This window comes from Myzus persicae, unplaced genomic scaffold (genome assembly GCF_001856785.1).
Source record: "Myzus persicae strain clone G006 unplaced genomic scaffold, MPER_G0061.0, whole genome shotgun sequence".
Taxonomy (NCBI): domain Eukaryota; kingdom Metazoa; phylum Arthropoda; class Insecta; order Hemiptera; family Aphididae; genus Myzus; species Myzus persicae.
In genome coordinates, this window is record NW_019100603.1 from 11,700 (window position 1) to 26,557 (window position 14,858).

Consider the following 14,858-nt stretch of genomic DNA (forward strand, 5'->3'; position numbering starts at 1 on the left):
GGACCAGCCCTGTTTTCCCACATTAAGCGGTTGCCCATAAAAACCGAAATTAGTAAAAAAAAAAATTATAATACAAAATTTTTTTTATTTTTATTATCATATATGCAATTGAAAAAAAGTGAAATAATTACTATATAAATTAAATTAAATATAATACAGGGTGATTTTTTTATCATTGAATACTCATTATTTGAAAAAGTGTAAATGTTTTTGAAAATATGTTTTTCCATACTTTAAAATTGTTTACAAATTATATTTTTAAACATTTTTCATCCTTATAATTTTTTAAGTTTTTTACTTTTTTGAATGACAACATTTACACACATCAAAATCCCATTACGGTTTAAATGGCATAATGATTTTTATTACTTTCGATAAACACAATCTCATAGATATGACGAAATGCGATTAAATTTGTGTATATTCTAACGCTATGATAAAATAAAATTGCCCACATAAACCGAATCGAGTGCCCATATTATGCGGTTAGATTTAACATTGTTAATATACATTTGTATTGGGACCAGCTCTGTTTGCCCACAATAAGCGGATGCCCATATTAACCGGTGCCCACAATAAGCGGATTCTACTGTATTATTAGTAGAAAGTAGCGGCGGAGTACGATTGCGCGCGTTTTACCTTTTTAGTTATACGATTGCGCGCAGTGCCAGAATAACAAAACTACAAAAGACAACATTTTAATTACTCAAAGGCGTACGATTGCGCGTGAAATTGGGTGCAACGTTGCCAAATGTATTACGTAAATAATAAAAATACAAAAAGTTAATAAAAGTTAAAAAAAAAATAATACAAAATAAAGAAATTTAATAATTGAAAAAATAAAATACTCGTAAATCAATATTTAAATTAAATTTTAAACCCCCGATACCTATTTCCAACTATGGCCAAATACTTTAGTAAATTTTCTGGTGTTTTATTGTTGTCTGTTGACATAATGTTTGTGTTCATTTTTCAAATTTTCAATTTTCCTTGATTCTTCATTCGATTTTGGTTTTACTATACCTTTGGAAATGGTTAATAATTTGGTAACTGTTTCTGCCAGAGTTTCCTTAAGGGTAGCTATAACGACAAATATTGGTGGATGAGCACTATTAAACTGTGCATTATATGTACTATGGAAACTTTCAGCCCCGTTTGTAGTCCTAAAAATAAATAATATAATATTATAGTTAACACATTTTTTTTAAAACTATTATTAGTAAATATTTACCTAGGATTTTATGATGGTGTTTTAGCCCATAAAATAGGTGGAAATAAACAACCCGGTTCAATATACGTTTCCAAAACATAATCCGAAAAAAATCGTCGAATAAATAATCTACTATAATCTACTATGGTATCGTATGGATTTACCATGGACCTATAAATTACACAAATATATAATAACTAAAAATATAAACTACTTAGAAGTGTTTTCATTGATTAATAATATTATTTTGTGAATTTTAAATTGCACGCCAAAAATATAGATAATCATTCGCCCATATTATCTTCCAAAATATTGAATTATTATTTATTTATAGCACACATTAATTCCACTGTTGGCGATGAACACATATTACCTGCTTACAAGAGTTTGAGACAATAGAATTTTACCATTTTTACCGCCAATACTGCAGTGTGAGTGTATAGCCATTAGCCTTTAGTTTGTCATTATTCATCAATCTTTAAAAAAAAACTGAAACCATGTCGTCTACTATTAAAGAGTTTTTAATACAGAGATCCATTGAAGATGCCGACTACATAGCTCGTGAAATGGAAGCTCAAAAGGTAAGAATTGCTTGTATTAAACGTTTAATATATCTTTATAATATTACTTAGAGCGATGTGCACCTAGAGTACGTGAGAGAAAGAAGAACGACGAGTGTAGTTGGTTACAATTGTTACAAATTGATGATTTCTCATTTTTTAATTTTTTTATCAAGCCGTAAAGATGTTTTTTTTTAGTAAGGAGTAAATGTGATTATAATGTATTTACACCACAGCCACAGTTATTTTATGCTACAGTCATGGTTTACACATTCAGTTATCAAACTGCTTAAGTGTCTAAACACTATTTTTAGGCAGCTACAAAATTGTATAAGTCATTTGTACATAATAGGTATCAAATTTATGTTGAAATATTTGTTTACCTACCTATTGTGTGCAAATGAAACCAATACCACATAATATATCTATTCTGTGCTATTAGTATAAACCCACCTTAAGGCCCAACATACACCAATACTGTGTGATGATGATGTTCTCGGGTAAACCTCAGAATATTGGTAAAAATTAAAAATATATTATACTACAGAGTATCAAGGAGTGCAATATTGGCGTTTTTGTTGTATTTCAGTTTACATATTTGTTTTTTTTTGCTATGATAATTTTACTAATGATAGGTACAACTATTGTGCAATTACAGTTATTTTTTTAGAAATTTTGTAATTTTGCTACATCCCCCGCTTTAACGTGTCTAAAACAAAGTAATAACTATTTTTAAGTTCTATAGACAAACACGTTATGTTACCTGTAATTGATTTAAATATAAAGATTGAGTAGTACAAAAAAATATATTTTTCTTCTACAATATTGGCTAACTTAACTTAAACTTTTTAAAATGATTATCCTGTGCGTGCCTCAAATTTTCATTCATAATTACCCTATAATTACACATCCTTCTCTTCCATCTCTACTTAATTTGATCTTCTCTAATGTCATCTTTATGTTTCTAATTTGTATAATATACAAATTTTTTGTTCTTAGATAATCACAGTAGCCTCTAATTAATAAGTAAATTTAATTGAAAAATTGTATTTAAGATTGATATTGATGTTCTGAAAACAATGTCTACTGAAGATACCACTTTAAAAATGTACTTACCTAAATATGGTGACCGTTTAGCATTATTAAATTATTCAAAACAAGCCAATTCATCAAAAAGAAAAAGTGCTCTTTTTGATAAATTGATGTCTAAGGTAAAAAAAAATAATAATATTGATGAGTCAAAAACAGAAAGTCCAAATAAAAGGTAAGTTTATTATTTAATATGTCAAGTTTTTTTAATGAATATTTTTAAAAAGTATATATTATTTCTTAAATATAGCTTAGTCTTGAAAAATAGATCGACAGAGAGATATGTTGAAATTGGATGGCTTAATTATGAAATGTCTGCATATAAACAGGTATTATAAGAATGAAAAATGCATGATTATTTTTTCAAGTAATTTTTGTTATTTTGTATTATTTTCCACAAAAATATCATAATAGGTAATTGTTATAAATTATTCTTAAGATTCTTATATTTANTATTGCGGAAAAACAGCTTAAGTGTGGTAGATTTGACAACAATCGGTATCTCAAATCGTAGGTAGGTTGTGTTAGGCGTTAGGTCACAGTTCCCGCGGTGTAGGTTTCGATACGGCGGCAGCGCCGAATTGCGGTGGCCCGTTCTATAGTACGGCCGCCCGGTTTTATTGCATTTTTTTCCGATACTTCTCAAATTTCCCGTGTTTGTTATCACACTCCCGTTATCAGTTTTCGTATACTTTTTTTAAAATCCGTCAATGATTAATAAATTAATATTTTTTATCGTTGATATTTGTAGCTATTGAGTTATACTGATTGTACAGCTGTAACTAAACCCGACGTTTAAACCTATATGTTTTCAGTTCCATTTAATCCGATACACTGACTTGGACTGAATTCACGCAAACATACTTTTGTGTTTCGCAGATGATATGAAGCTCTTTATGGAAATCAACTCAGCTGCTGATTGTGTGAATCTCCAAAGTAGCCTTGATTGTTTTGTTAGTTGGTGTTTTAATATAGGCCTTAAAGTCAATGCTTCAAAATGCCGAGTCATGACGTTTACTCGTTCCCGTTCTACTATCCCTTTTGACTACAATATCTCTGGTTTGACAATTGCACTCGTTGATAATCTAATCGACCTGGGTTTTAAACTAGCTAGAAACCTTAGCCCAAGTCCTCATATTGCGATGATTACTAGCAGAGCATTTAAAGTTTTAGGGTTCATTATGCGTCTATCTAAAGACTTTAAATTGTCAAAATCATTAAAATCATTATATTGTGCTTTAGTTCGTAATATTTTAGAGTACAAATAGGTTGTTTGGGATCCGTACACTGTCTCTGATATTAATCAACTCGAACGTGTTCAACATAGATTTTTGAGATTTTGTTGTTTTGTGTTAGGCATTCCCCACTTAACTCACGACTATACCAATATCGCAAACGTACTTGACCTGCCTACTCTTGCTGAACGAAGAAGAACTCAAAATATAAAATTTATTCGTGGTCTAATTACTAACCATATTGATTCCCCTTGCTTGCTTTCCCAAGTTAACTTCAAAGTCCCTTCGCATGTATCTCGTTCTCATGTGACATTAAATATTCCTAACGCAAACACAAATTATCTGCAAAATGAGCCTTTAAGACAAATCATGTCACTTGCAAATGAGGACCCCTCTTTTGATGATAATTTGTTCTTATGTTCTTAACCAATGTTAATAACTCTTAAGTTTAATATATGCGTTTTATTGCTTACTAATAACTGTTAAATAAATTGTAATTCTGTTATTTACATATAATATTTTATATTTCTCAATTGTCTACTATTCTAATACATTGTACTGTACATCTTAATGTTATAGGGGCAACACGTATATTTTTGTAATAAATAAGTAAATAAATACAGACAAAACAAAATACGATCCCTGTTGCTTCAGAGTACATCAATCATAATCGTTCGTGTATCTCTCCATTCACCAAAGTTCGTAAGAAAAATTACAAGAACAATACCTTTTTTTGGTTTTTTATAATCTCGTAAAGAAGCTGCAAACCCGTTGTTTTTATTGGAAATATGCCAGTTTCTAATTTTATACATTTTCTTGGCCGGTTTCACTCATTTCCAGCCACAATGCAGGATCTGTATTTATTTCCAACTCCGTCAATATTTTCTATTTATATGATATTAAATAGTATTAATATTTAAAATAAATATTTTAATTTAATTATGTTAAATTTACTTTATCAGTGTTTGTATAAATTTCGCAGACGATTTCACTTATTTTTGGCTCCAACGCAGGATTTTCAATCGGTTGAAAACATTTGACAATTCAGGAATTTCGGCTTCGTACTCATTTCTAATTTTCAGGGCTTTTCGTTTGGAAGCACCAGATTCATGTTTTCGGAAAGACATGATTATTAAATCACACTTAATAGATAAATTCAATAAATGTATAACATTTTAAAAGGAGCTTCACATATTACATATTATACGATAATAAACAGTCGGAAATCTCAAGAGAGCATCGTCTAAGCTACCATAATCAGTTGCACCTGCGGTCTGCGAAAGTACGTGTAATATACTCGGTTCCAAAATAGATTTAACCGATTATATTTATCACGTCGACGGCTCGGCCGAAAACTAGTTCGATAACGAGGATAACGATTTGCGAGAAGTCCATAGTCCATTTTCATATGACATCAATTTAAAATTTATAAGCTATAAAAATGAGTTGACACATTGTGGCCCCTTTTAACTTGATCAGTTATAGCCCCCCCCCCCCCTTGATCCAGCGCTGTCAGGCATGCTCTGAGGATAAATTCAAATGTCCCCTATTTCCACTCAAAAACAACATAATTTACTTTTATTATTATTTAATTAATTTTTATCTTTATTGTAACTAATATTTTCTACTAGATTTATTTCGAAATTTAGATGAGCATATACTCGATTTTTTACGATCATCAGTGTGATACTCACTCATGATGTAACATAATGTATAAATTAAAACACACGAAAACAAAATTCATTTTTTTTACTCTCATGTTAATACCTCGAAAATTTTCGCCTCAACATTTGTTGAATATTAGAATATCTATTTTATAGTTTTAAACAAAATTAATTGTTTTCTCAATGGAAGCTCATAAAAATATCAACTCTACATGTATTCATTTTGCGTCCTATATTTTGAACACCTGTTTATAATTCAAAATAATATGAAGTTTCTATGACGAAAATCGGATATAAGTTAAAGTAAATAAATTAATTGTGATTAAATTAATCATTGCTACTAAAATTTAAAAAAAAAAAATAACAAATTTGAGCAGAAAAATGACAGAAGCCATAGTACATATTTTAATCCCAGGTATTATTCATGTTTTCTTTTGTAAGTTAAATTATATAAATTCATATACTTCAGAAATTTTCAGATACACACGATATAGTAAATCAAGAATCATATTCTAATGCCAGACAAAACGAATTAAGTTCACCGATAAATGAAAAACTTCTTAATAAATCTTTGGATAATCAATTAGCACCAGATATGTCAGTATCTACATCATGTGAACTCATTGACTCTGAGATTTTAAGTAAATGTATACCTGAAAATTAAGTAATTATTTTTATTTCAGTGTTAACTTCTCTATGTATTTAGCAGCGCCCAGCGTTTGTAGAATATGTTTACAGTCTGATTTCGACGAAACAAATAAATGCATTTCTCCCTGCTTTTGTCGGGGAAGTATATCCAAGGTTCATAGAACGTGTTTGGAAAAATGGCTGCTACAAGCCAGCTCTAGTGTTTGTGAAATTTGTACATTTGAATATAAAACCAGGCGGGTCACAAAGTAATGATAATATAAGTACACAGTTAATACCTACCTTAGTATCTATTATGATAAACAATTATATTCGATATAATTGCAGACAGCAGTATTGCACAATTTATCATTTTTATAAATTCAAATCTAATATTATATTATATTGTCCTATTGTGTCATAGATATTCATTACTGGGATCAATTAAAGCATGGTTTTTCAGTAGTGAAAACAAAGAAGAAGTAAATGAACTGTTCTATGATGGATGTGTGTTGCTTATAACATTACCATTTATATCCTTATTTTCATATATTGGATTTTCTATTACAGAGCATATTTTCAACACAGATGTACAGGTAATTAAAAGAAACACTACACATTTTATAGTTGCATTAAATTTTAAACAACATCTTTACTACAACACTATGTATATATTTTTATAATTTTGCTATTTTTAATTGTTTAAATTGTTGTTTACTCCGCCTATATGAACACAAGTAGAAAATAAATGTACATTGGTAAAATATTTTTACATACTAACATGTGCTCTTAATTCACGTAAAATAAGAAAATAGAAAATAATACACCAGTCACCAGCGGCCTTGAACTTACCGTTCAATAAAATAAAATATATTTCAACACAATTTCTGGATGAAGTCGAGTAATACCAACTATAAAAAGACAGTAGCCTAATCAATTTACATAATAAAAGCAAATAATAGTTAATAATTCAAATAATGTACATAATATGTACGTCGTATTAAACGAAAGACAAATATATGAAACACTTATTATTCCTGCATAAATACGCCCACACAAATTATAGAAGAAATACAAACACCGATACTAAAATGTATGTGCCTTTAGAAATGCAATATTTTTAAAGCTATTTTACGATTAAAATCTCAAAACACGAATTTTAACCATATGATAGTTGCCATAAATAAGCTTCTACAACTTTTCCTCCGAGTCAACTTTTCTTATATATTATATATTGTAATATGTTATCAATAATAGTTACCGACATTTGTATCTATTTTTATAAAATTACAATACATCATAAAAAATTTAAATAAAAATAAGAATAGAATATAACCAAACTAGGGTTAGGAACCTCTATGACATTTTTGGTTTTGGTTCCATTTCGGTTCTTTAAAAAAAAATTGGTCCTGGTTTTTAAAATCATAGAACTAAGGTTTCGATTCTGTAACCGGTAAATACCGGTATTCAGAGACTCAATTTTTTTTTTAGTGAAAAATAATAAGCATTACACATATTATTTTAAATTATAAAATCAAATTATAGTTGTGTTATTGGGTTTTTATACTTGGTATATTTAAAATTGTGACTTGTGTTATACGAATATCATGTTTGACAATTTTCTGTCTAAAATAATATAATAAAGTCTGAAGTTTATTTTACTATTAAATTGTAATCTAGATTAGACATTAAAAAAAGTAAACATTATTCGTTATCACACATTACCCCTATTTTATTATTACAAGAGACTGTTCAAAAATTATATTTAAAATGTAATACATGTATGTATGGATGTATATAAATTATATTTTGTTCAATATCGTTCACAATCTGATAACAATTTATACGAATACCAGAGTTGCTCTAGGTACTGTAAATACGTATTTTTATTCATCAACACCACCAGTCGCAGTCGTCGTCATCCCAAACAATTTATAAATTATAAATAGAAAATAATTGTGGGAAATAATCATGACGACGTGTTTTACAAACCGACGGTTAAATACAATATTTATTATTCATATATTTTTATTTTGATAACTGGATTCATACTTTATAATATTCTGGAACTATTGGATTATAGAAGTATAAAATTAGAAATACACGTATACATTTACAATATCAAACAAATGTAACGAATAAACTATTATTATTTATTACTTAAATATATAAAATAGTCAAATATAATTGGAACCGGAAAAAAATAGAAAAACCCAGAAAAATTATGTTACAACAAATAACGGTTCTAGTTACAGATTAGGTTCCTAAGAAAATAAGAAAGGGTTTCGGTAAATTTCTGGTTAAAAACCCGGTATTTTTAATTTTGGTCCCAAGTCCAAAACCAAACCATATCAATATCTTACACATATTTTAAATTATAGTCAGTTTAGCATTTCTTAGGTAAGTTCATTAACAATTCGAACAATGTTATTTTAATAAATGTATGTATCAGTTTATTTGTGTAAAGGCCTAAAAAAAACGTACATGTTATGATAATGTAAATTGTTATATAAATATACCAATAATAAACTATTTTGAATATGTATATGTATATTATGACCAATAAATAAGGTTAACAGTATTTCTTAAATTTGGCTTCTCTAACTACTGCACTTTTCAGTTATCTGTTTAGTTTGCGCTACTACGGAGGATGGAACTATTTATATTGGTTCTCATATATTATAAACATAGATAGAGCGCGAGCAGCACTTGCCCCATTTCACCCCGAACAGAGCTACTCATAACCTTAAGAAGCCTAGTGATTAGGCTTTCGTTTTCAGTCCATACTATCTTAGTCCGTGATATGTGGTTAACCGTTTACTGATAAACACGATTAAAGACAGTTATCATAAATCGCACTATTAAGACCTCTACCCTTGAACAAAACTGATAACAGTGGCTATATTGTGGTATACGACACGATTTGTTGTGAACTCGCCTTAACGTTGTTACTTGCTGATCCAATCCTACAGGTATTGTATATAAACTATTAAGTATATATAATATGTCGTAGGCCATATAGAAAATTAGTCTTTTTGCTAAAATACTTGACTGTTTGCAATGTGGCAAACCAATTGCGAACTACTTATTATTTTTCCAAACAGCTTGCTGTTTTTCAGACTCATTGCATACCAGACTAACAGTTAGGTCTTTTAGAAACTACAATTATTATATAGTAATAACCATTTTACTAATTTTGTTTTAAGGGTAATGTATTACTTGCACCAAAAAAAAAGAGCAATATAATTATAATAACATGTAAACTGAAAAAAAAAATAATTAAATAAAACAATTTTTCAGATAAAATATGACATGGCTTATCGTGTTGTATCATTTAGCGCTTGTTGGTCAATACTGTGTGCAGATTTTTTCTTTTGCTTTTGGACTTCTTGCCGTGCACAACATCATATCCTAAATTGGTATAATTTCTACAAAAATAATCAATCGGTAGTTTTAGAATCGGAACCAGAGGAATCTATGTAAATCGATTTGCCTGCAGAGAAGTTCAATTGAGATGTAAACTATGAAATTCTTCAAGATTTCCAATAAATATAATAATAAATCAAACAAAATCCTTTAAATCAATTCCAAATAAAACGTTATAATTTTATATTATAGTATAAATCAACTTGAAAATTAATACTTGACGTTTTTAGAGTATGCTTTACAGGGGCGTAATTACGGAGGGGAGATATGGGAAAAATACTCCCCCCATGTGCCTTATTTATTTATTGTTGTCTTACAAAACACACAATACAAATTTCTAAAAAAAAGAAAGTTTTAAATGTTTAGTTATATTACTGTATTACCAAAATAAATGTTAAATAGTGGATTTCACTTTTATAGTAACGTCGTTCTCTTTAATATTTATTTATATATAACTTTATAAACATAAGAGCGTTCGTCGGTCATTAGCTATGTTTAGTTATTAGTAGGATCCAAGAAGTTCATGCATTTGCATGGTTTTTACTGAGTGTTTCAAAAAAATGCCGGATGATCTAGAAATTTGATTCACAATCTAATGAGTTCAAAAATGAAATTTAAGTTTGCATATTTTTTCATATTTTGATTTTTTTTTTTACATAAATACGCTTATTTTAAAATATTTGAATTTTATTAAATTTTACTTGTGTTATTTTTCTTTTATTAATATTTATTTATTTATTTATATGTATGAACGGGCTATGAGCCAAATAGTACAACACAATTTGTAGTAATGAATATGAATATTAAAACAAAAAATAGGTAAACGCCAAACAATACGGCGATTATAACCAAATAAAAATAAAACAAAAAATTAAACAAAGGTAAAAACAGTAATAAGTAATAACAGATTAAGTAAAAATGTTTACTGGGGTAAGGGGCCTACCCACGGGGAGATAGATCCTCATGAACTTTTTAGATTTTGAGCAATCAAAAGAATATTTTAATAACAATAATGTGAGTTTTTTTAAAAATATTGTTTAATAATTTAATGACCCCCTTCAATTATCGGTTTTAAAATGCCCAATACCAAGATAATTACTTTAATCACAATAATATCATAAAATACATACCTATCAGTAGCGGACTGGCCCGGTGTGCCATGTACACTTTTTTTTTATTATCTATTATAATAATATAATATTTATTATTATTATATTGGACGTTTTAAGCATTGGCGGCCGTTTCACGTTAACAACTATACATAGACACATAGTACAACTAGACATCAAAAATCAAAACAAATAAAAATATTTTGCTTCAGCAAACGTTATCTTCTTGTTGGGTTAGACGGTCTATCAGCCCATAACAGGGATGGTAAACCTTTTGAACACTACTTGCCCAACATAAGTAATAACCTTTTTTTTTTTAGAGGGTGCCATGAAAAAAATATTAAATTTTGTTATACTATAATTTGATTGTATAATTGTGTATTAGTATAAAAAGGTTAGTTTAGGTTATTATAGGTCCTATAATATTCGCGGAAGCAATGAGAAAGCAGTTCCCGCGGCGTCGTCGATTTCAAACGAAAAAAAAAGGTCCTATAATATTATATATTATATAATATATAATAGTAAAAATATTCGCGTGCCCACAAAATCTTTTCGAGTGTCCGAGGTGGCACGCGTGCCACATACTTTCCATCCCTGGCCTATAATATTACTAAAAGTTTCAAGTACCCACGAATAATATTTCTAAATTAAAAACAAAATAACTAAAATCATTTTTCTTGGTTATTTAATATTCATTTTCATCAACATTTAAACATAAAACAATAACAATACATTACTAATTGAATGGTGTATTTGGTTTTATATTTGGTTTAAAAATACATCTGTTATTTCAACTTTTCCCGGAATGTGGAGACGGAGTTCCGTTTATCTGTATAATACTAACAACTAACATATATTGCATATCGTAGTCTTATAAAGTAATAAATATTATTTGACATCTTTATTTAAAGATATTATTTATAAAATTCAATTTTTCCCGAGATGTAGAAATGGAGTGGCTTTTATGACTATTATTATAATTCTAATATACGTATATATAATGCATATTATCGGTTAATAAATATTATTAGATGTTATTAGTTAAATATATTATTTATAAATTATAAGAAAATATTTGTATAGGTTCTACATTTAAAATTATATTAGATGATAAACACGTATGTGCACACCATGTTGTTTCGACGGTGGCCGATGTCGACGCGTAGTCGACAGAGCATAAATTCCTTGCGGCGACGCGGTATCGGAACCACAAATAGGCATCGGCATTGAACGTGTTAAATAGACAAAATACTAAATAGGTATTAAGCTCCAGTGATATTAAAAAAAAAAAGTAACTACTATCGTAATTGAGTTACTTTTAAAACTCAAAAGTAAGGAAACTTGACAAATTAAAAAAAAGTAACTTAAAAATAATTTAGTTACAATTTTGATTAGTAATTAGTAATGTAATTTAGTAAGTAACTTCCCCAACACTGCTTATAAGTTTCATAACTAATTCGTAACTAAGTCATAACGTGTTCTATAGATGTACATGTATGATATAGGTATTTTTGATTATTCTTATAAATCTTGTTTTTCTGACTGCATACCTGATAGCCAATACCTAATTTGTGGTCAGTAAGTCTTTAACACGGTCGTAGTCAAAGTCGTGGTATAGCAAAATGTATTAGCAATAGTATTTTATCATCAACAGACTTATGCAAAGTAAATGGTAATAAATATATATATTTGTTGTATATTTATTTGTTTATTTATTTATTGAGTAAACGCCCGAAGGCTCAAGTATAGTACAATATATAAAGTAAAAAATTAAAGAATGAAACAACGATATAGACTAAAGAGAAATACCAAAATTACAAATAGGCAGAAAAAACAAAACAAAAACAATTAATTTACAATATAAAATACTAATTATATTATACTACCTTAATTATAGTATATTTATTTTTTTTTGTAACTAATACATTTTTTGTGTTGAATTGGTACATAATATGTGAGAATAATATTTAATCCAAAAAAGGTACCTATTTAATTTAGTTGTTTGTTAATTATTTTAAATAAATCTAACATGTATTACCTATGGCCTATACACCTATATAAATACCTATATGATAAACTACTGAAATCAAATCAAATATTAATTTGGAGACTTTTTTTTTCGTGAGGCTTTCTTACCGGGAACTCATACAAAATTCACCTACATTTAGAATTCTCGTATTGATAAAATAGTATTAACATTTTACGATATTGTATAACATTGAATATTAATAATTTAATTTAATTTTAAATTCAATATTTTTAAAATTATTCATTCTGTGTAGTCCTTTCAATTTTCAAATAAATATCAACCAGCCCACTAAATCCAAAATTAATTGTCAGGTGCCTGTAAAAGCAGTATTCGCTGCATCCGTGCGCACGCCTATGGGCTATGACTACCATAGATATATAGTCTTATAGAAAAAAACTCAATTGAATAAATTAATGTAATACAATAGAAAATATTATATGAATAGTATTCTAAAAGTAAAATAGTGTAATTTATTGCTACGAAAAATGTGACGCTATCTAACGATTTTCATTGACTAACCACTATTGTTTACACTACTACCTAATAAAAACCAAAATATAATGATAAATAAACACGCCAGATGGCTTATATGGCCAACGTAATATTAGACGAAGATTCTGAGTTATTCTACAATAATTTTCGTGACGAACTTCTTCAAATCGGAGTGACAAATTATAGAATATAATAGCAAGAAACAAATAAAATATTTTAGAATCATAAAACAATAATATTTACATTCCAAACTTACGTAATTAAAAGTAAAAAAAGACTAGTCTCCAACGAGGAGAGAAACACATAACAATATAACAAACCACGATTTAGTAAGTGATCGTTAGATGAGAGTAAGTACATTAAATATAAATTTACTCTCAATTCCAATTTGCCATTGGACAATTTTTGGAAGCCACCAATTTATGGTGGCTCATAAAAGTGAATATCAGTAAAATATACCTTCGTAGTAGTGTAGTACCGCGGCCGTGTACACTTGGTACCCTGGGATGGTCGGACGCCAATTACTATATCACCCAAAGCTTTGTATGTTGCTAAAGGTGATTTTCATGGCACCATCTTGTGGTTAACGGCAATCGGTGCACACGAATTGCGTACCAAAACAGGTAGACGAACCTTTTTGAACGAATTGCGTCCCGGACGCGTATTTACAGACCGTAACTGAATTCGGCCAAACGGGTATGCACATCACCCAATGCGCATGCGCGTGACACACCAGTGACAATTAAATACGTTATCACACTTGTAATTTTTTTATTTCACCTGTTGTTTGTTTACAGACTTACAGCTGAAGTTTTCTTGTGTTCGTTCTGTTTTCTAATTTTCTATAGTTCTGCTCATTGTGAGTCTTGTCAAGATGTCTGAAATTATTAATTTTAATTTTGATATTTTTTCTAAAGTAATTAGTGCCAGTGCAAATAATTATTTAATTCGTACAAAATTTACTTTAGAAGAAAATAATACATTTAGTGAGCTATGTAACAATTGGGTTCAACATTTGTCTACAGTAACCAAAACAAATTGGATTGTGTATAAGACTTATCCTAATAAACAGCGATATGCATATAGGAAGGATTATGTGTGTCAACATGCATCAAAACACAAAAGTCTTTCTGTAGAACAAACTCCTGACAAAAATAGAATTAGGAATAAAAATTGCCAAGCTTCATATTATTCTAAATGATTTTTTTGTTACTAATTAATTTATGAATTATATCAAATGTATTGTTAAGGGGATTGGAAGCGTTGATTTTCTGTCTTTGTCTTACACGTGTGGAATATAGGAAAAATAGCTATAATTTTTATTATTATTATGATAATTGATAGATTTGTATTTATTGATTGTATTTATATTATTGACAGTATTTTTATTAGATGTATGCATTATTGCATTGAGTGT

General features: G+C 28.7%; 2 protein-coding genes and 1 pseudogene across 2 annotated transcripts; 2 read left to right on the forward strand and 1 right to left on the reverse strand.

The window, feature by feature from the left end:
• Positions 1 to 295: 295 nt before the first annotated feature.
• Positions 296 to 1,397, reverse strand: LOC111035991 (annotated as a pseudogene).
• Positions 1,398 to 3,743: 2,346 nt separating this feature from the next.
• LOC111036008 lies at positions 3,744 to 4,127 on the forward strand. The gene has a single exon (XM_022317875.1). It carries the CDS (start codon positions 3,744 to 3,746, stop codon positions 4,125 to 4,127), a length of 384 nt encoding a protein of 127 aa, XP_022173567.1.
• A 2,012-nt stretch (positions 4,128 to 6,139) lies between these two features.
• On the forward strand, positions 6,140 to 9,868 carry LOC111035984 (E3 ubiquitin-protein ligase MARCH2-like). The gene is made up of 6 exons (XM_022317848.1): positions 6,140 to 6,173; positions 6,238 to 6,294; positions 6,346 to 6,399; positions 6,465 to 6,654; positions 6,810 to 6,981; positions 9,686 to 9,868. The coding sequence occupies exons 1-6, from the start codon at positions 6,140 to 6,142 to the stop codon at positions 9,866 to 9,868; spliced, it is 690 nt and encodes a 229-aa protein (XP_022173540.1).
• Positions 9,869 to 14,858: the final 4,990 nt, after the last annotated feature.